At 34.3% G+C, this 22,678-nt stretch overlaps 1 protein-coding gene across 1 annotated transcript in view; it reads left to right on the forward strand.

Annotated features, from left to right (window-relative positions):
• Positions 1–22,678, forward strand: part of SLC17A6 (solute carrier family 17 member 6) — a 54,130-nt gene that overhangs the window by 11,992 nt on the left and 19,460 nt on the right. Inside the window, exons 4-11 of the mRNA XM_082476631.1 lie at positions 9,147–9,261; positions 10,364–10,451; positions 10,981–11,067; positions 14,050–14,192; positions 17,918–18,067; positions 21,218–21,350; positions 21,770–21,880; positions 22,346–22,473. Coding sequence (XP_082332757.1) covers positions 9,147–9,261; positions 10,364–10,451; positions 10,981–11,067; positions 14,050–14,192; positions 17,918–18,067; positions 21,218–21,350; positions 21,770–21,880; positions 22,346–22,473 — 955 coding nt within the window. The remainder of the gene's footprint in view (positions 1–9,146; positions 9,262–10,363; positions 10,452–10,980; positions 11,068–14,049; positions 14,193–17,917; positions 18,068–21,217; positions 21,351–21,769; positions 21,881–22,345; positions 22,474–22,678) is intronic.

Here is a 22,678-nt window from a genome sequence, read left to right on the forward strand (position 1 = left end):
TTTTCTTTCTCAAGCCAGTTACTTACTTATGTTCGCACCAGGAGTGGGTATTTAAGGTAGCACGTTAGCTGTCAATTATAAGGAGAAGGGCTTTAAACAGAATAAAATACCATTTTAGTTGAGATTCATCTTATTATTTGGAACTTCAAGTTCAGCAGTATTTATCTAATTACTAATTAGATAGTTTGACTATTTGTTCAGCAAAAGCAATATATTAGTTTCGTTCATTGCTAAAAAATTAGTGTAATTTGCTAGAATTTTCACTGATGGTTTATTTTTATATATGGTACTGACATAAATATAAATACACTGATATAAATATATTGTCTGATATTATATATACTGATATAAATACTGCCTGATATTATAGATAACCTAGATTTACAAGCCAGAAAATCAAAAATTTATTTAAAAATGGAAAAATATTTATTTGGGGAAATTTATTTCTAAAAAAGTTTTTTAGTATAAAATATAATATTTCTTTATTTTTCTTCACATTATTCACCTTTATTTGGAAGAAGCAGTGATCAGACCTTATGTGAGTTTCTTAACTGAAATGGATTATAAAGCAAGAAACAAAACAAATGGAAAACCCAGGCTATAAATCAGAAATTGGATTAATTTTACAAGTGTGTAATTGGTTAATTATATTGAATAGAGTCTTAAATGTCTATTCTATAATCACCAATTCATTAAAACATTCTCAGATAAACTACATTATTATTTGATATGTTTTAAAGTTTAACATTTAACCTATGGCGAGGCATTGAAAAATGCACCTGAAAAAAATCCGCAATGGAATTTCAAAAGACAAAAAGGTTGTAAAAATGAATCTGAAAAACAACACAGATTTTCTCTTTGAGCCTTCTGAAGTCAAGCAATAGCATGACTGTTTAATTTATATGATGGAGTAGAGGACAGCCTTCTCCTAATCCATGGTTAAAAAGAGTCCAGAAATCTAGCTTTTAGATTAAAATGGGGAAAAGTAGAAAGCCAGCTCCATTGCATGGAAACACAGAAGAGACACTCTAATTATGTGAAGTGGAGAGGGGTGAGTGAATATCAGAAGAGCTTTTCAATCAATGTGAAGTAGATCATTCAGGTATAAAATTTCTACCTCTCCCTAAACAGTACATTTGTATTGGGGGTGGGAAGAGAGAGGATATGAAATATAAATTGTCTTCATAATTGCCTTAGTTTTCCATTTCAGGAGGCAGATGCAATTAGACTTAAATAGAATAATAAATATATGTATCACTAAACTTTTTATACATATCATCATTCTTCCTTATAGCAACTCTATAAGGCAGACATTATTATACTTGTTTTACTGATGAGAGAACTGAACACAGAATAGCAGAGTTATTTTCCCAAAGATCACTACCTGGTAAGAGGAAGATCTGGCATATGAACCCCAGTATGTCTGATTTCAAAGGATGTGCTTCTTTACTAAATATATTTCTCCTATTGAATAGATTTGTGTGTATGTTCTTTAAAAAAATCTATTTTATAGTCTCTTTTAAAAAATTACTACATTACTTAGTGCTGGGCTAGGTCCATAGGAAAGAGCAGCACAGCTGTGGAATAATTTAAAATATTTATTTATTTGCATCGTTTTGATTTTTAGACAAGTCTTTTGATAAACTTGAAAAACAGGTAATGCTGGGTAGTATTTTCAGGGCAATATTGCCGTGAAATGCAATTGCGTGTCAGAGACTGGTGCTAGGGAAAATAAAACTCACATGAATACTAAATGTTTCTTAGTATGTAATCTATTTCCTTCTGTTGAGATATCAAAAATGTATTCAATGCTTATATTTGTTTGTTTTTGTAACATCAAGCCAAACAAAAATTATGAGTATCAAGCATAATACAACATACACAACTATGTTAAATATTGATAAATGGAGAGATTCTTTAAGAGGACAATATATCACCTCTGAAGCATTACCACCTAGTTTAATTTTGAAAGCAGAGCTTCAAAGACAGTGGTTTCAAAAGCTAATGAGGATGTTGTGCTGAACAGAAAGTGAAATGGCAGTTGGTTTCAGGAGATTCCACAGTGTTGTCTGGAAGACTTAAGGGTGAGGCCAGACTGGGTCATGTACTTGAACTCAGCAACTATTTCAAGTGAGGATTTATCCACAGGAGTACTCTAAATTCTATAGTCCATAGCTACCATCCTACAGTTATTCTATGAGTGTAACTCAGCTTCCTAGAATTATTAGGATACCCAGAACAGCAGTTTGTCCCCATTAAAAACTCAAGAACAAATAAATGGTCAATTGATTTTAAGGCTATTGGGATAAAGAAAGCTCAAAGAAAAAAAGACCTGTTATCACCTACGTATATCTCAGGAAGAGAAGATTTCATTTCCCTCGATTTAAAATCTTTATAAAAAAGAAACTGGTGATCATTTCTTAAGAGCATGCCACATGCAAAGTATTCTGCTACCATCAAGGAGTTTGAAGAAATGAAAGACCTAGACTGTGCTGCCAAGAGACACAAATAACGTGGGGGATGGAGGAACACATGATGTCTTGGGTTAAGTCTTATAAAAATGATCTATAGTGCTTTAGGAATATCTGAGAGAGGCAATTAGCTGGAAAAGAAAGGTATGCGTGTGTGTATGGTGGGTAGGTATTGGGGGCAAGTCTGTGGGGATTCCAAGACAAGTAAAATTGATCTGAAGAAGGCTGTCAATTTTTGCTTCTTTGTTTCCTGTCAGGTATTTTAGATAGACTATTGAGGCACAGATTGAGAGGCTGACACATTTTAATCAATTCTATATGCCCTCAGAATGGGAGCTAGAATTCATGCACTTTAAGCTTCTAGAATTTCAGGATAATACAGAACGACTTTGAATCCATGGTCACAGAAATAGCATTATTAATTAGGGCAAAAACATTCTGAAAGAAAAAGACAGAGAATGACACTTCTCTGAAAACTCTCTTGAATGTTAGGGAATTTCTATGTCATGATAGCTGATATTATAAACTACTTACTGTTAACCAGATACTGTCTCCTTTCATAATTGATTCATTTAATCTTCATGCTAATTCCTTGAATTATGAAGACATATTATCTCCATTTTACAAATGGAGAAGGTAAGGCTTAGAGAATTCGAGTATCAACAACTTGCACAAGGTCAGACGTAATAAGAAATTAGAGTTGGAAATTGAATTCATACAGTGTAACCATAGAATGTGTATTCTTAACTAATGTTATGTCATGCTGTTTATATGTCCCCAAGAAAAATATGGCAGGTGCTTGGTCAATTTGGTTAATGAAGACAATCAAAACCACGTCAAAGAACTTCACTTTGGGTCTTGATCAAATGATCTAATTATGATTTGTATTTTATAAAGGACATTGTCCTTTTCAGCAGGTGTTTCCATTCCACCCATGCTGCTCCCCTCTATAATAAAAGGTAAGGCTCTTACTTCAGCTATGACAAGCTCTGTTCTCTCTGGGCCTGTCCCTTGCCCCAGATCTGTCTCTTTTGTGACAGCTGGGGGAATATCTAGCATAGTACTGCTAAATCAATGATTCTAATATCACGAAAAGCGACATCAGCATCACCAGGGAACTTGTTAGAAATGCAGATTCTCAGGCACCGTGCAAACCTAGGGAATCAGAAGCTCTGGCACCCAGCACTCCGTGTTTGAACAAGCTTCCTAAGGTGATGATCATACCTGAGGAACTCTGGAAATCGTAGTGCTGAACTATGTTATATCCTAGAACTTCTTTTCCATACTCAGTTTTACTATTTCTTCCACTTCTTTTGTGAAGCTTAGATTTTGTTCATAAAAAGACAACCCTCCTGAAATGAGCCTCTCCATTTAACTACTTACTTCAAAGCCAACTACTAGGTATAAATTAAATAAGTTACAAGGATGTAAGTACAGCACAGAGACTATAGGCATTACTTTATAATAACTTTGTATGGAGTTTAATCTATAAAAATATTGAATCACTATGTTGTACACCTGAAACTAATATAATGTTGTAAGTCAACTGTACTAAATAAATAAACAAACAAACCATAGGAAGGACAGAGTAGAATTCTGCTCTCACTCCCCACTGCTTTGACAATCCACCTTTCAATAATGTTTTGGTCTTTCAGAGTTTTTGTTATTTTATCTGTTGCTGCTGGCAATATTAGTGTTAGTATTAGTTCTGCCCCTATTAAAGTACAATAGAGCTTAGTGGTTAAATAACTAGGATCTACAACCAGACTGAGTCATTATAAATCATAGTTCCCCACTTAATGTCTATGTGACCTTAGCAACTTATTTAACTCACTGGGACTTGGTTATTTTATCTGTGAAATAAGAATAGTAGTGGTGGCCCTCTAATATATTTGTTAGTTTAAAATGAGAATCTAGAATAGTGTCTGGCACACACTAGCATAACACTATTGGCTATGATTATTTCTACTTGACTGACTCACATTTATGGGTGTATTTTTATGTGCCAGGCACCAGACTAAGCCTTTTAGGTATACTATTTCATTTAGCCTCACAGCAATCCTATGAAATATAATAGATTACTATAATCATTGAACATTGAATCTTAAATGCTTAGGATACGCCAGACATTCTTCTGGGTGCTTAATTTGTAATAACTCATAGGTTCTGTAAATATCCATGTTTTGTAGATGAGGAATGAAGCATAGATAGTAAAATAAACTGTTCAAGATCACTCAACTAATAAGTAACAGAAATGGACTTTGAATCCCAGATGTCTGGCCTAGTAACCATGCTCTAGACCATTACACAGCACTGCCCTTTTTATAGACAAGGAATCAGAAGCCTAGAGAGATTAAGTAACTTTCCAGTCACATAGTTATTAAGCAATAAAGCTAAAGTTTTACAAAAATTTCTGTACAATATTTATGTCATCTTTTTTTTCTCTACCAACTTTACTGACCTTGGCCCCTTTACTCCCCTGCAAGCCTCCATCTTACTTGAACCTACATGCATGCTGGTCACCTTCTGTCTCCCTGACTTCATAGTTTCCTCTCTTCTCAATTTCAGTAAGCTTCATATTTACTTAACTTTAGGGGCATAATTGATTTCCCTCTATGATCACCCTAAACTCCATCATCTCCAAGATGTCATGGACTTATGGTCTCTTCTCTTGCCTTCCTTATCCTATCTACATTTCCTCAAACCCTCTTCACAACTTCCCTGTTCATCATCTCACTCCTGATGTTCTTACTTCTACTCACGTGTACTACTGTGTCCAGCCATTTTCAATACTGCCCTAGTTTTTGGTATGTAATGTAATCTCTTCTATGTTTCAAAACTTTGCTGATCCATTTCCTCTTTGGAATTTCTTCATTCTTTTTTAGATTAATCTTCCAAAGCCCAACTTTAAAGTTTCCTCCTGATGGACTTGTTTCCTGGTCACCCCAGCTGGAATGGACTTTTCTCTCCTTTGCTTTCCATTTGTACTCTTGTTTTGACTTTTGGCATATGTTGTCGCTTGGCTACTTGTCTTTCTTTTTCTCTTCTACTACACCAAGGACATCCTTGCCTTTTTCTAGCTGCCTAGTTGCATCATGTAGATGAAAGAGCGCAGATTTACAGATTTCCGTATCTGACAGTTCTGGATTCAAGTATCAGCTCTATTGCTTGCTTTTTTCTTGCACAGTCCATCTCTACTCTCTGATTTTTAAAATGAAAAGAAAGTGTAACTCAGAGAGTTGTTGTGAGGATTAAGTGAATTAATGTAGGTGGAGAAAGTATAGTAAATGCTCTGTAAATTGTAGCTCCCTTCTCCTCAACACAGTACCTTAAATATAGTCTCACAGAGGTTTGGAGTGTGAATGCAAAAATGAGTGTTGAATGAAGTGTCTGCTTCAGTTTTGGCTGTATGTAGTACATCAAGAAAAAGTGTAAAGTCTTCCCATATTGGCTGAGAATTTTGATAACCATAATTTTAATTACTTGGCTGTTGATTTGGATATCATTTTCATGAAATTAGAAAAGAACACTAGGTTCTGAAAAGTTTGATGGATTGTATTCTTAAATAGTTAGAAAAAAAGTCAATCCATTTTTATGATGCAATGGTCACTAATAATAAAAATGGATGGTTAAACAGATTAAGAAAGTTAAAAGTAGGAAGCATTTAAAAATGTCACAGATTATATAATTGCAAACACTATATTCAGGGTAAGAGTGGAAAATAAACATCTAAAGTGATGTATTGACATTTTATCTCAGGAATAATAGTGTGATTTCAAGTAGCTTTGTGAAGATGATTATTTAAATTTACGGTTAGAATACTGAAACACATTACTAACTACATATTATGTGCATAATTAGGTATAAATCCCAGTGGCAAAACCCACTGACTTTGAAATCAGACAGACTAGATTTGAAGCAAGGCTCCTCTACCTAGAGCTGGTTAACAACTTGGGCAAGTGATTTCACTTATCTCAGGTTTAGTTTCTTCATCTATAAGATGGGTGTATTAATAATGCCCATGTCATTAGGTTGTTAGATGGTTGTGGGTTTTATGGCATGTGAAGTGTTAGCATCGTGTCTAGCAAGTTAAATAAGCACTTATTAAATTTAGCTCTGACTATAGTGTGAGTTGAGTAACAAATAGTTCATAATTGATTCAGCTCTACTAGCAGGTGAGTTTGTCCCCCAAGGGATATTTTGCAATTGCTGGAGACATTTTTGGTTGTCATAACTTGGAGGCATGTGCTACTGGCATATAGTGCATAAAGGTCAGGGGTGCTGTTAATATGATACAATGCACAGGACTACATCCCACGACAAAGAATTAACCATCCTAAAATATCAATAGTGTGGAGGTTGAGAAACCTTGAGCTAAAGAATGGATAAAATTCATCTCTCTCTAGTTTATCTAGAGATAGCAGTATTTTAAACTCTTTCAAATAGGGAGAAAGAAGTTGATGATTAAAAGCTATATTCATAGAAAATAAACACCATGCATCATTCTTTCAAAATAAGTACAGTATTAGAAAAGAAGACACATGTTAGATAAACCTGGATTTTAAAAAGTACAGTGGTTTTTTGTTGTTGTTTTTATTTTTTTTAAAACTTAGCATGCAAAATTATCACCTGGACTACTTATTAGAACAGCTTTCCAGGCTTCACTCCTAGCACATTCTGGTTTGGAAAGTCTGGAGTGAGAAATCTGCATTTTTAATAGCGTTCCAGGGAATTCTAATGCAGCTGGTTCATAGATGACAGTTTGAAGGAATTCTTCCAAAGGGCTGAATGGGGTGGATGCATAACTCATATAGACACTTTTGAAAATCCTTTAGCACAATGTAGCTCTGGTTCTCTTTATCCTTGATGTCTTAAGCAGCCCCAGTCTCATTATTATCAAGCATAATAAGCAAAGTGGGATGGAGCTACAGAAAGATGCTCTCAACACTAGTTTTTCAGTATCAAGACAGCCTACCCATATGCCCAAAACTCCTGTGTCATTTGCACTTTCTGCCTTCATCCTCTCTGTTGCACATGTTCAACATTCAAACTCCCAGAATAGGGGAAAAATATGTTTTCCTCATTGGGCTTTGAGATCAGGTACCATTTACCACTAGGTTCAGGAAACTTGCCACATATATTTCCTTCTATCTAGTTCCTCTCAGCCCTAAAGGAAACCTCCAAAGTGTTCTGGGATTTGCACACAAGAACATGTGGATTTCAGTCTTAAAAGAGGTGAAAATTCCTTCAACTTGAAAGTAATCAAGCATGAAAATACATTTTAAGTCAATTTAAATAACAATTTTGGATTTTTATTTTATAAAGATAGGTTATGGGATTTTTGCATTTATTTTCTGAAAAATAAATATTTGGCAGAAGTTTAATATCACTGCATGTGTGGCATTTTAATGGGAATAATCATTTCTAGGAATAGAAAGTTTCTATTTTGTGCTAAACGTTTAGGAAATAAGTTATTCTTTGACTCAAACTCAAAGATACCTATTCAGCAACAGCACAGAGGAAGAATGGAACAGAATATTCACCTCCTGAGTGACTAGTTACTTCTGAAGAGAAGCCATTGAGGACAGGTGGATATTAGGCTACATCAAGTAAATAAATGTATTTGGCTCAGTCTATGATTCATAGAAAAAGAGCTGATCCACTTCAGCCCTTCATAAAGCCATTTCTCAAATTTCAGGAGCAGATTAATAATGATCAAGGCCCCTTTCAGAAACTCACGTCTTTAACAGTTACATTTAAATGTGCCCTTGGAAAAATGAGAGCTTCTATGAGGCAACCAATCTTGACTGAATCCAAGGCTCAAAGTTTGACTTGAAAAAACTTGCACAGAACACACAGCTTAGCTCATTAGATATAATGTGTCCCCAAATTTCTTTGCCAGAAAATATTTCTAAATTTACCCAGTTAAGGAGATGTTTTTCTTGCTTAGTATTAGCATTATGGAAGATTTTTCGGTTGATGATTGAATGGAATTTTTACTTGCAGATGGATAAAAGTGTTAGCAATTTTGAACTGTTGTTTTTATGTATGCAAGGACAGGTGTGCCTCAGACAGAATCCCACCACCTACCCATCTACACAAAAAGACATACAAACCTGAGATAGATATATTAAGTGATCATGATTTCTATTATAAACATGTCCTGAGGGAGCTGATCATGAGATTTGTTTCATAAAATTTTATGAATGGAATCATATTTACCATACTTCATGGTATCACATGAGGTACAATTCCATTTAGGCATTTATTATTTCTTCAACAACTCTTCAGTGAGTATCTACTATGTATCAGGCACTGTGCTATGCATTAGAGATACAAAAGTGTATCTGAAAAACAAGCTCTTGCCCTTAAGCACCTTACATTGTAGACCGATATATAGACCAAAAACATATACAATGATTAATTATCTATTTGCAGTTTGTAATTAGATCTGTGAATAAAATTAAGTATAACCAGATTTATTGGGTCCTTCTTTTATTTCTTGTGCTTCAAATGATATAGCAATTCAAGGTAGTCCAAGTATCTATTTGCAATGGCTAGCCAATCAAGTTCAGAACATTCTTATTCTTTTAGAAAAAAACAGTCTACCTTAAAATTGCTTGCAATTAACTTGATCTGAGAAACATAGATCTATTAACCCCTTTTATTTTTCAGGGTTTTTGGAGCTGCCATACTTCTTACCTCTACCCTGAACATGCTAATCCCATCAGCAGCCAGAGTGCATTATGGGTGTGTCATCTTTGTTAGGATACTGCAGGGACTTGTTGAGGTATGCAACTACAGGATGACATCACTTTAAGGGTGGCATGCTAGTAAGAATCAGAAGATTATCTTTGTTTTGATCTACAAATAAATATCTTTTATTAGGTTGTGTCTACAGAGTGCTAAAAAAAATTGGAAAATTAGAAATCAGATGTCTTTAAATGATGACAAACTACAACTGTGACTGCTTACCCCCACTTCTCTAGAATTTAGTGGTGTTAAAGAAATGTCTAGTGACTATTTGACTTAAAAAAAAAACAACAGGCACTTTTGTTAATGTGCTGTGATAAAAATTTTGAGTCCATCCTCTGCTGGTGATAACCTTGAATTAATACCTTTGGAGAGTTTTATAACAAGTCCCTGTTGGCTTTAAATCACGATCTGAGTTTTCGCTAAAACATTTCATTGAATGTATACTTTTGGCATCTAACTCTAATGATTGACTTTTGCTCCATCAGCCTGTAGCCTTTGAAAGAACATCATTTAAAAACTTGAGAATGGCATACCTGTTGCCCCTTCTCTTTCCATGAAGTATGGTGGGAGTAGACAAGCCAGATAAAGTGTTAAGGCACTGAAAACAATTTCCTGTCTCTCCATAAAGAAAGAAGAAATGATAGGATCAAGATAACAGAAAAAGAATATTTTAAAGGTTTTAAGTTCTAGACACTAATTTCAGGAAGTATGACCTTCAAGGAGCTAAGCGTCACCTTCCTCTGTAGGGATTCCTTATACTTAGGGATAACTGAGTTTAATGCCTCACAAAAATGTCTCTCAAATTACTCAAACTGTTCAGAATTGCAGATGAACTGAGTAATAGAGGATCTTTTCTTTGGCCTTAATCAGAAGAAACTTGAGGTAGTAGGAAGTCTTGAAGGGCTGGATGAATTTGAACAGGTGACTAAAAAAAAGGCCATGTCTTACCTGGTCTGGGCTGAAAGTTTTTAAAATGGAATTTCATGAAATGAGCAAAGAAAGGTCCATGAGTGGCAGCTTTTCCTAAGACCTTGCGCCCATTCTAAGGAAACAGCATTAGCATCAGAGAAGTGAATGTACTTATTTTCCAACGATCCTGCATCCTAAATGGTGATGGATATCTTCTCCCATCATAGGGCGTCACCTACCCAGCATGTCATGGGATATGGAGCAAATGGGCCCCTCCTCTAGAGAGGAGTAGACTGGCAACCACCTCCTTTTGTGGTGAGTATTATGTGCAGATATAGTTATGGCAGGTAAAAGCTTAGGAACAACTTTGATAAGAGTTGGAAGTTGGTAAAGCTCACCTGTAGAACCATTTGTGGTGTGTCTGTATGTATACATGAGGAAAGGTTTTTGACCCACCATTTCAATTTCTGTAATTATTATTGGTCTCTTCAAATCCTCTATTCCTTCTTACATTTTGTATTTTATAGTAGTTTGTTCATTTCATCTGGTTTTCAAATATATCTATGAATAATTTTTATTATAGCCTTTTAAATGTTTTTTTTTATTATAGTATTGTTTTTATATATCTGACTTGGGTATGTAGGTACTATTCACTTGTGTAGTCTTGTACTCCTAAGGCTAAGCACATAGACATATGTATGTGTTGGGATGTGCGTGGGTGTGAGTGCACACGCACCCAAGTGTGCAAGGGTGTGTTTGTGTGATCCAACCAAGGAACATGAAAAGAAGTCAAGAATTTTATTGATTTCACTTACCTTCCTCCCATTTTTCTCTTCTACTTTAGGTTCCTATGCTGGAGCTGTGATTGCAATGCCTTTAGCTGGCATTCTTGTACAGTATACTGGCTGGTCTTCAGTATTCTATGTCTATGGTATGTTGCATTTCTATACAATAGAGTTAAAAGAAATGTGCATAAACTAAAACAGTAAGATAGATCAGTGACTATACTGTGTTTGCTAATTATTATTTTTTCATTAAGATTCCTTTCCTTTTATTCTGAGAAGATCAAGGAAAATGTTTTATCTCTGTGATTTTCTCTACACTGTTATTTATTGTTTTTAAAAGCAACCACATTGCTGATGGAAACTTTGTAATATATGGTATGTGTTGTCCTTGATTATGAAATAATTAAATTAGCTCTTGATTCAAAGCTGATTAAGAGGAAGAAGCTGGGCAGCACCCACTTCTCTTTTTTGGCTACTGCTTTCTTGGTCATTTCCCTAATCCTGCTTCCTCAAGACTCAATAGGGGTAGAAAACTGAAAGATGATATTAGTGCTAATGCAAAAATTCAATTTTGTGATGAAATATTAGCAGTCAGCTGCAGCAGCAGCACATTTTAGTCCACATTTCCCCAGAATTAAAGAAGATTAAGTGGAAAAAAAATGACACAAAAACCCAAAGTCCAAACTCCCTTTCTGTTCACTTTCTAACCAGAATCTGGAAGCTTACTACTTGAAAGTATCCCTGTAGTCTCTCTCTAAGAGATGCTTTTTTAATAAAAAGGAAAGAAGAAATATAAGATCTGGATTCCAACTGATGCTGTCACTGATTAATACCATTTTTGAACATGGGCAGGAGAATCTGAAAGATTAATGAAGTCATGGCGAGCAGAACAGGACCTGGCTGCTTCCAAATTTGCTATGATCCATTCTAATTTTGAAATGTTCTCATCAAAGCAAGTTCTTATATTTGCAGAACGTTATTAAATGTACTTTATAGCAGGGTCTCTTATCCTGGTTCAAAAGCCATGGTTGGTTCCCACCAGCTATCTATTTTACATTTGGTAGTGTATATGTGTCAGTGCTACTCTCTCACTTCGGGAAGCAACTGCATAGCACAGGGACGTCAGCTCGGTGCTTTGTGATCACCTAGAGGGGTGGGATAGGGAGGGACTCAAGAGGGAGGGGGTATGGGGATATATGTACACATATAGCTGATTCACTCTGTTATACAGCAGAAACTAATACACCATTGTAAAGCAATTATACTCCAATAAAGATGTTAAAAAAAAAAAAAAAGCCTTGGTTGGGTTTTGGATTCATGAATGCCCTAAATGGTAAGCCATACATGTACTTGTACATATTTTTGTGTTCTAGGGAAATCTTTTTATCAGATTTTAATCCATACCTTTTGTTTGATTTTTTAAAAAGCCCATAATTCAAAGAGGTTTAAGGCACTTACTTATAGGGTATATATTACAAGTTGGTATTGCCATCCATTAAATTCTCTGATTTGTGCCTTAGTCCATTACTTAATTGAAGATGTGATGTGACTTTAAAGTAAGAATATTTATTTCCACAAAGGACTCATGAAAACCAACCTCAGTATTTCAAGTTATGTCTCAATATTTATCATTGAATGCTACAAAGTTTAAATATTAATCTGAAAATGTCATATAATAGTACTTGTTTACTTGCTGTATGTAACAAAAATTTGGTCTTTGAGCCACACATTCAATATTCATATTTTAAAAATTAATGAGATAAGACCCATATGGCAGCTTACATTAAAAAAATATAATGCATATATAGCAATTAGCTGAGAGTCTGGCATTTTAGATATATTCAGTTAGTGGAAATGATAATTATTACTAAATTACAAGAGTTCTCATTTATTGAGTGCTTATTTTGTGCCATCCTCTGTGCTAGTTGCTTTATGTATTACCTCCTTTAACTTCTGTTCACAACAATTTTATAAAAAAAGGAATTATCTAATTTCATAGCGGAGATTTTCAGGGATTTAGTTACTGATTAGAAGATGTGGCTAATGAGTGACACAGCCAGGATTCTCATCTGGGAAGAACCATACTCCATAACCACTATACTATACCAAATTTTCATACACTATCTGATTCCAAATAGGGTTTGCTGTCATGTTCAGTAATTAAAAGGGCACAGCACATCAGAACTTATGGTACTCAGGAACACTTAGAGATTGAATAGACAAAAAAACCCCAAAACAGTATTATAGAGATCGGGGCATTTATATTGTTACCCAGGGGGAAAATTGAACAGTATGAGGCAGAAATGAAATGGCCAGTTGCTGGGAAACCAGAATAAATTATGTGAAATTTTTCTATTATTAATGCTTCAGATTTATATTGCACAATAAGGGCATATTTTAACGGTGAGAGTGCTATATAAAGGGATGAAAAAGAACTTGAAGTAGTACATTTATTATATTGGAATTCATAACTTTCATCTGCCCAAACAATGATCAATAGGCAATAGTATGTGCTGTGGTATACAGTCACATAAACTGCTGAATGTTACCACATTAATTACAGAAGCCCATTTTTCATGTATAATAGTTATTCAGGCTAAAATATTCTTCTAGATTTTATTTAATAGTCTGTTTACTAGATCTGGAAGTGCTAACAGGAGAGGGAAACAAGCATTTCTTTTCCCTGGAAATGCAGACTGACACATATTAAAGACAGACAAAAATAAAAGGATTCACTCCTAGCGAAATTTTTTGAGGACAGGACTTTTGTCTTGTTTATCAAATTTCTCTCACTCAGCAGAGTACCTGGAAGAGTAACTTCTCAGTAAATCTTTGTTGGATGTATGAACATGTTCCAAACTACACCATTCAATAATTGTTTATTGTGAATTTCCTGTATATCCACATTATTTAATAGTGACAAAGAGATAAAACTACAGGACCAATCTTCAGGATGCTTGAAGTCTGGTGGCAAAAGACAAGCAGAGATGGCTAGATTCATTTGGAGAAACATAAGCTTGAATTCATATTCTATGGAATATCACAAGATTATTGTAGTTTTATTCCAGTAAATGACTGTTAAATGGAAGTATTTATGATGGCTTTTCCTTTTGAACTTTTGCTTTCAGGAAGCTTTGGAATGATCTGGTACATGTTTTGGCTTCTGGTGTCTTATGAGAGTCCTGCAAAGCATCCTACTATTACAGATGAAGAACGAAGGTACATAGAAGAAAGCATTGGAGAAAGTGCAAATCTTTTAGGTGCAACGGAAGTAAGAACTTTATTATGGTGTATATTCCTATTCTTGTTCTCCATCTCACCTCCCTTCGACCAACAAGATTATTTTATGAGTCCCTATTCAACAAAACTAATTTGGTATCAATCATGATTGTTTTCTTTACTCCACGCATATTCCCTGACTTAGAAATGATTGCTACTTCCTCCGTCTATGATTTCTTTTCTTTCCTTTATTTTTTCTTATGCATCTTCAAATTTCAACTGAATTATAGCTATGACTGTAAACCTCAGCAAGTTTTTAAAAACAGTTCAACATAGCTCATAATTGAAACAAATTCAACCAATATTTGTTAAATTTAGATTATAGGAAATGTCAAATCACCTAACACAGTCATGAAAAGGGCTAGCTTTGTTCATTGAATATTCTAAATCTAAGTTTTATACATGTGTATTTCTATGTGATTTAGTAAACACTAGCATTAGTGAGCATTAGCATGCCAACCATAGGTAGCTAACCTGAAAAGTATTCTTAATATAATCCTTTTATTGATAAAATGTTACCAATTTTTTAGGACTACTATATGAAGATCAAGTATTATACAGATAATGTTGTGAAGCCTTTTTCTGATTATGATTTAGTTTCTTGGGCAGGATTTGCTGATGTAGAGAGAAATGCAGTTGTATATCAATAAGTAAATATTTTAGCACACATATTAATACATCATAAATAGTAATTCATGAATAGCCAACTGATGCTACAAAAAAGAAAAGAAAAGAAAACTGTTAAGCAAAAGTAATGTATTTAGACAGGTTCAGTAATTCAGCACCTAATCAATAACTCAATTTCTTTATGCTAAGAGTTGGAAGTTACTCTGGCTGAGGAAGTTACATTGGCTGAGGAACCAATGCCCCTCATGCATTATGCTTCTCCTCTTTCTTTTAAAGGCTTCTCTCCAATTTCAACTGTATTTTATTTCAGCTCTGATTCTCTACTTCATTTATTAGGGAAGGCCTGTCTTCGACATCTCATCCTAGGTAAAAAAAAAAGGTCTGTCACCCATTGTTGCTGAGGGTATCTTGGCCTTTAATGAATAAGAAAAATGCCATATTGGATATCATTCAGAAGTTAAGCCAGTACTTAAAAAAAATCTTACATTATAATTGTTCCATTAGCTAAATAGACTGGCATTCAAACGTGACCTTCTTGTTTCCTTCTGTAAAGAGACTGGTCATTTCTTTCTAATGGTAGCTACTCAAGAAGCAAGTAGTGATATGTGGGGTGGTGGGGATGTTGGCAGTAAGCTCTGGTGCCCACCAGCTCCAGTTGCTCTGAACGGAATCTAAACATAGACTAATCTATGGTGAGTTCAGTACTTCGCTTCAATCTCTAGTCAAAAATAGTCTGATTGGCCCATATCTTCAGTGATCAAATATACTTCTTTTATTTACCAGTTCTCGAGAGGTTGTGTGTCCAGGTCAGGCATAAATTTTTTAAAACAATAAGAAATTTAGTCTAATTGAAAACCAATTTCTGGAAATGACCCAAAAAAGAATAATTGGTAGATCAATAAAACAGTATAGATAAGCTCAAACTCCCCATTTTCTAGACCTTCCTGTGTTTCTAGACACAATATTTTACTTCTTACTGATGTTTTTTACTTTCCTGAAGTAAATCTAAATATGAGATCAAGTGGGAATGGGACTTGTATTTTAGTTATTTTGAACTTTTTTTGTGATCAATTACAATAATAATCGAAAGAATAAGTAACAGGAACATCCATATATCCACTGTATAGAAACAAGTTTTTAACATCTTGCCTTCTTTATTTCACTTTTCTTTTTGCTGAACGATTTTAAAGTAAATGAGGTATCATAACACTTTACCCAAAAATACATGCATCTCTAGAAAAATAAGAATATTCTCCTTCACAGTCTAAGTACTATCATCATACCTAACACAACTGAAAATAATTCTCTAACATTATCTAATACCTAGATCATATTCAAGTTTCCGATACCCTATTCAAATCCTAATACCTAGTCAATATTCATGTCTTTTGTAGCCATTTGTTTTGAGTCTGGATCCAATTAAGGATCACATATTGCAGTTGACTCTAATGCCTTTTAAATCTCTATTTTTTTCTTTACAAGATAATTAAATATAAATACATACAGAAAAGTGCACAAATCATAAGCAAATAGCTTGCTGATTTTTTATAAACTAAACACACCTGTGAAGCAAACAGCCAGTTCAGTAAATAGAATGTTATCAGGATACCATAAGCCCTCCTACAGCCACCAACAATTTTTTAAGATATATGATTAGACACTTTTTTCTTATATTTGTTGAAATGTTTTGTAGCCTGAAGAAAAATTCCTTAATAGAGATGATCCTGGTATGAATTAAAAACAACACCTTCTCAGCAGGAAAAAAATATTTTCTTCTTATAATGTTCTGAAGTTATTACTTATTCACCTATAATGCTATAATAGACATTCCTGTATTTGGCCATCTTTGAAATAAGTAGATTCATCTGGCACCACTTTTCCAGAACACATCAGAAAAAATTCTTTTAAATCTGCACTTTTTGAATCCATCTATGATGGTGTCACTAGAACTTTTATCTAAAGCCACAATACTCACTGTTTATTATTAGGACAGGTCTTTGTGTTTTGATTTGTTCCTTGTGATCACCACAATATATCTTCCTACTATATTGCTTTAAAGTGATCTGTAAGAAGTTTCATTAGATTCACAATTAATACTAGCAGTTATGCGGTTCTACATCCAGGAATAATTACTAAATCTGTGTAAAATACGTATGTCACCTCTTTTACTAATTTGGTCAGGTTAATAATCCAAAGCTAGCATTAAACACAGTTATAGTAGGCTATTGTTTCTTCATCAAACAGTATTTCAGTGTTCAAAATAAAGAACTGAGAAAGTGTTTGGAACTGTGAGAGATATTTTACGGTCTAAAAATATTAGTCTTGGGGGAAGATACTTGTTTTATATTTGGGCATACACAGGATCTTTAAGTATACTAGGTGTAATTTTTTGAGTGTCATAAGCAAAGCCAATCATATTTAAGTTAATTTTGAATGTCTTGAATATCATAAATAACTAGTTGTGATGTACCCATGGTGTGCTGGGTGGCCAAATGCTTTAACCCAGATGTATACCATGTGAATTTTACCAAATCTTACACTCCAGTGTCACAGAGTTTATACTGATATGCACTGGCTATCAAGATAATTTGTAGTTAGGTAGTGTTATCATTGACTTTTGATAAGGTCTAGAATATTGCACTCTTAATTCTTCTTATTTTTCTCCTCCTAACTATTGATACATTGAATTTTCAACATTTTAAATAAAATATGTCAGATACCAACAAGGTCACTGATTTGGCAGTGAGTTTTAGCTAAGACCTGATCTATCACTGCCAAAACAAAACAAAGATCTTGGAAACTAGGATCTATGCTTTTGGAATTACTTTTCTATAAATATAGAATCTTGTATATTTCTAAAACTAAATCAATTTAATCAGAAGGAGAGACTGATATCCTTTTTTTTTCTTTCAACAGTTATTCATGCAGCTAAGGTTGACTGGACTGTTGCAATTAATGATTCACTACCTCCTGCCTACCTCCTACTCATGCCCCAACATACATATCCTAAAAATGCGAAGTATCTATTATTCCCATTTAAGTTAGAAAATATTTATAATGGTCAGAATGGCTCTCTTTTTGGGATTTCAGAAATTCAGGACTCCATGGAGGAAATTTTTTACATCTATGCCAGTCTATGCAATAATTGTTGCGAACTTCTGCAGAAGCTGGACTTTTTATTTATTGCTTATTAGTCAGCCAGCATATTTTGAGGAAGTCTTTGGATTTGAAATCAGCAAGGTATGTAAAAATTATCCTTCTTTAACTAGAGCATTATTCTTGTACTTAAGTGACTATTAAGTTCCTTTGCCAAGATTTTATCTTCTAAATTTCATGAGTTATTCATTTATTTATTCAACAAACAACTTCTAATAAACAAAGACTAAGTAAGGTGTTTGAATGCCTACTACAATCAAGTGCCTGATAGAAATGGCTCTTTGTTGCTGGGAAAGCAGACAAAACAGACCTAGTCTCTGCCCTCATAGAGCTTACATCCTGGTTGAGGTGGGCAGCAATATAGCCTTTTCCCTGTAAATAAGCATAATTCCCTTTAAGTTTCAGGTCAAAGACAGTACAGCAGTGAACAAAAATTATTTTATTAAAATGGAATTGTATTTACATAATTATCAGTCTAACTCTTCTTCAATGCTCTCAGAAATCTGTCTGGCTAAAAGATTTGAGGATGGCAAAAATATCTGAAAACATTCTTGTATGTTATTTATCCAGTTTAATCATTTAGCAAGCATTTGTGGAACATGATATGTGAAGATTTATGTGTTAGATTCAGAAATAAAAATGTGGTTCCTTTCCTCAAGAGTTCACAGCTTGCTGGTGTAGACAAAAATAATACATTTCCAATTACAGCACAGCATTCTCAATGCTACAGACATTTATTTGTCGCTATGAAAATATAATCATTTTGAGATTTTTAGAAGGATAAAATGAACACAAAAATACTACTTTATATGAAATTTACAAGGTCCTTTCATACTCATGAACAACCTTGTTTGGTCTACCAGCTGGATAACTTTCATCATTTCTATGGAAATGACGGGGAAACAGAGACTAGGGAAGGTATTTAAATTGCCTAAGGCCAAGCTAACAATAAGTGACAGAATCAAGTGTAAGCCCATATCCTTTGATTGATGTGTTTCAATTTCCTTTACTATGCCATTCAAATTCAGGTAAACCGTAATTCACTTAAGCATTTCACAAGTATTTGTTCAATGCCATGTCTGTGCCAAGCCCTTTGCTGAATCCATTTGTCTACACTGGCCATGGACTTGCTATTTCTCTTCATGTCATTACGTAAGTCCAGCCGGGCTCGCTATTCATATTATGTCTCTACTTGAAAGACTATCTAAGGCCTGGAACTGAAGAAAACCTGAATTTAGGAGTCTCTATTCTGAGAGCTCTTTTGTAATCCCTGTTTCTAAGGAAACTGTTTCCTCCTCTCTTGAGAAGAATGACTGCTCTAGACAGGGCTCCTCTCTCTGGAGCTGATCAAACACTGCAGGGTAGCCTTTGGGAGCTCTGAGAGGTGTTCTACTTCTCAACAAAGGCTGCTGGAGGTGTGAGTCCATTTTCACAATCTAGGACAAATATGACACTGAGGCTATTAATAAAGCCAGGTCTCGTGGGGGAGAGTGAAGGAGCCAACTGATGTTAATGAAACTGTGTGGTCATTCTGGCCCTGTAACTCCACTTAATTGAAAATGCCTGAGTAAAAGCAGCGATCTCTTGCAAAAACTAAATATAATCAGATATGTTGCTCTGATTCACTTACTATATTTTTAACTAAAATTTTGGATAAATTCTACACACACAGATTGGCCTGAAGATTTTAATTATACTGGTTTAAAAAAAAAATTACTGACTTACCTGAAAAATGTGAAAAGGAGGTGATTGAGGAAATAAAGCATGGGTTTTGGAGCCAGGCTGACATGGTCCCAAATCCAAGCTCTGCAAGAGACTGTTGATACATAACATAATCTTGGGCCTGCTCTTGAATGATTGTCATCCTCAGTTTTCTTACCTGTAAATAACGGTATTAAGACCATCTTTCAGAAGTGCAACAAAATTTAAGTGAACTAAAACATTTACATGGAGAATGGTTCTAACCAACCTTAGTTAAATTGAGTATCCTATAGACAAAACCACAAGTGCAATGGCTTTTTCATACACACACACACACACACACACACACACACACAGAGTCTCAGCCTATACTCATATATAAAACTTCTCAACCCCTTGAGAATGGCATAACCCTCCTAAGTCACAGATTCTTCGTCAATGCACTGAGAATAATAATATTAAAAATTTTCCGTCTGAAGTGAAAGAGAGAATTAAAGTGCTTGGATATTTAAGGTATTTTAGAGTCATTTACTACCTCAATTAATCATTAACCATACCAAGTCCATGGTCGTGACACCACAGTATACAGCATTATAAAATAGAATCTTTTCTCAAACCTTCAGTAATCTAGTTTGGAAGGGCATGTTTATACAAATAATAGACATTTATGTAATACTTACTATTTTCCAGGAATTGTACTTGAAAGTATACTTAGTAAAAATCTTCCTTGTATCTTTATATATACAAAATTTACATATATGTGGTAATATACAATTAACATGTATTTTATTCATAATTTCTGCCCCCATGATGTCCAGAGGACCATGTCTTACACATAATTATTGATCAAAACATGTGTGTTGAATTGATGCTGGCAGGTTAGGTTTTAGATTGGGCCATTTAGTATGAAATTAGTACAGAAACTATATACCGCTCTATGACAATGTGACCAAATATTGGTATTTGACAAGGAAATGACTAAAATTGAGAATTGATCTGCATTTTCTGGGCTCTTAATCTATAGAAACTAAATATAAAACTCATAAGAGATATACATTTTAAATGGAATTAGGGTTTTAGCCTTATTATAAATTAAAATGAATTTTAAAATAGTCTCTTCAAGGTTTGTCAAATGTATTTCTCTTCTCTCTGACTCTGTCTCTGTCTCTCTTTCTCTCCCCCTCTCTTGCTAATGATGATTATTTGCAAACATATTTAAGACTATAAAATGGATACATAAATGTGAATCACTCTGTGATAAAATTCAGGATAGTTTACTCATAAACTCAAAATTTACTGACTCAGAAAAAAAGTATTATCTTCTAGAAGATAAAAAGGGATCAAAGTAAATTTGCTTAATTTTCTCATTTTTTTCTGTGGAAGTTATTGCTTATTCTGGGAATAAGTAAGTAAGTGGTCATTTAGAGACAGTATTTTTTTTTTCTTCCTTGTCCGTAAAGAGCTTATGAGACTATTAAATTGCCCATATTACTTATGGTCACGTATATTTCTCCCCTTTCTGTTTTTCATCAGGTTGGCATGCTATCTGCTGTGCCACACTTAGTAATGACAATTATTGTGCCTATTGGAGGGCAGATTGCAGATTTTCTAAGAAGCAAGCAAATTCTTTCAACTACTACAGTAAGAAAGATCATGAATTGTGGTGGTAAGTACATAAGTGATGTTAAGAACACGCTTTTATTTCACGAAGTTCAAATTGACATGAGTGAGTCAACTTTTTCCATGTATATAAAATATGCTGTTAAATTTGTGCCCTCACTGTTCATTCATAATCATTCTCCCATTTTCAAATTTTCAAAACTCCTAGTTTTAAATAATTGCATGACTAACTTTACCTTTCCCACCGTTGAAACTTAAGGTTGTTTTTGATGTTTTTATTAAAACACAAAGAAGGCTTCAGTAACCTCTGTGCATAAATTATTACTGTTATTATTATTTTTAAGATAGACTCCCTGAAGTGGTTTGCTAGGTCATATATTGATGTGTGATCATTTTTAACAGTTTTGACTCATCAGAAGAATTTACATAAATTTCTGAAATATTTTCATGTGTCTGTTTCTGAAGGTTTTGGCATGGAAGCAACGCTGCTTCTGGTTGTTGGTTATTCTCATACTAGAGGGGTAGCGATCTCATTCTTGGTACTTGCAGTGGGATTCAGTGGATTTGCTATCTCTGGTAAGATACTTTTTAAAAAAATATGTACTTGTGACACTGATTTTTGTTAGTGATAAAAAGTCTATATATTCTACTTTCCCCTTTAACATTTTGAATGTTGAGAAGGTTTTACTCAACATATTTCCACTAGAAAGTAAAAGAAATAAAACATTTAGAAATTATTATTTGGATATGTTATGACTCACTACTCACTTTTCCCCTGCTTACCCTTACTCTTTTTTTTAAGTGAATGTCTCCTCTTCTCTGTGGAGTGAATATCACATATTAAGTGTTGGATACCAAATCATACCTCCTTTCATTCTCATTATATCCCTGAGCTAAATTATCAAAAAGTAGTTATTAAGCACATGATATGAACCTGGTATCTTTTAAGGAGGGTGGTGAATGTGGTAGAGGAAATTCTATAGTCACTCACTTCTTAGAGGTTTGGGATTCTCTGAGTCACATCTTATGTGTGTATTTCAGGTTTCAATGTTAACCACTTGGATATTGCTCCAAGATATGCCAGTATCTTAATGGGCATTTCAAATGGTGTTGGCACATTGTCAGGAATGGTTTGCCCTATTATTGTTGGTGCAATGACAAAGAATAAGGTAAGATAGAGCAAAAGAGATGTTCATTTGTAGAATATCTCTCTCATGGTTGGGGAAAAGCATTAATATATTCTCTTTGGCATTCTCTTTGTGATCCAGTCACCACACCTCTGAGTAGGGGAAATAACTGAGGTTCAGAAGAGAATTTCTCTCTAAGAGCTCTGAGGGAACCCTCTTCCTCAACCAATAAGTGTTATGCTTTTAA

This window comes from Balaenoptera physalus (genome assembly GCF_965194825.1).
Source record: "Balaenoptera physalus genome assembly, chromosome: 10".
Taxonomy (NCBI): Eukaryota; Metazoa; Chordata; class Mammalia; order Artiodactyla; family Balaenopteridae; genus Balaenoptera; species Balaenoptera physalus.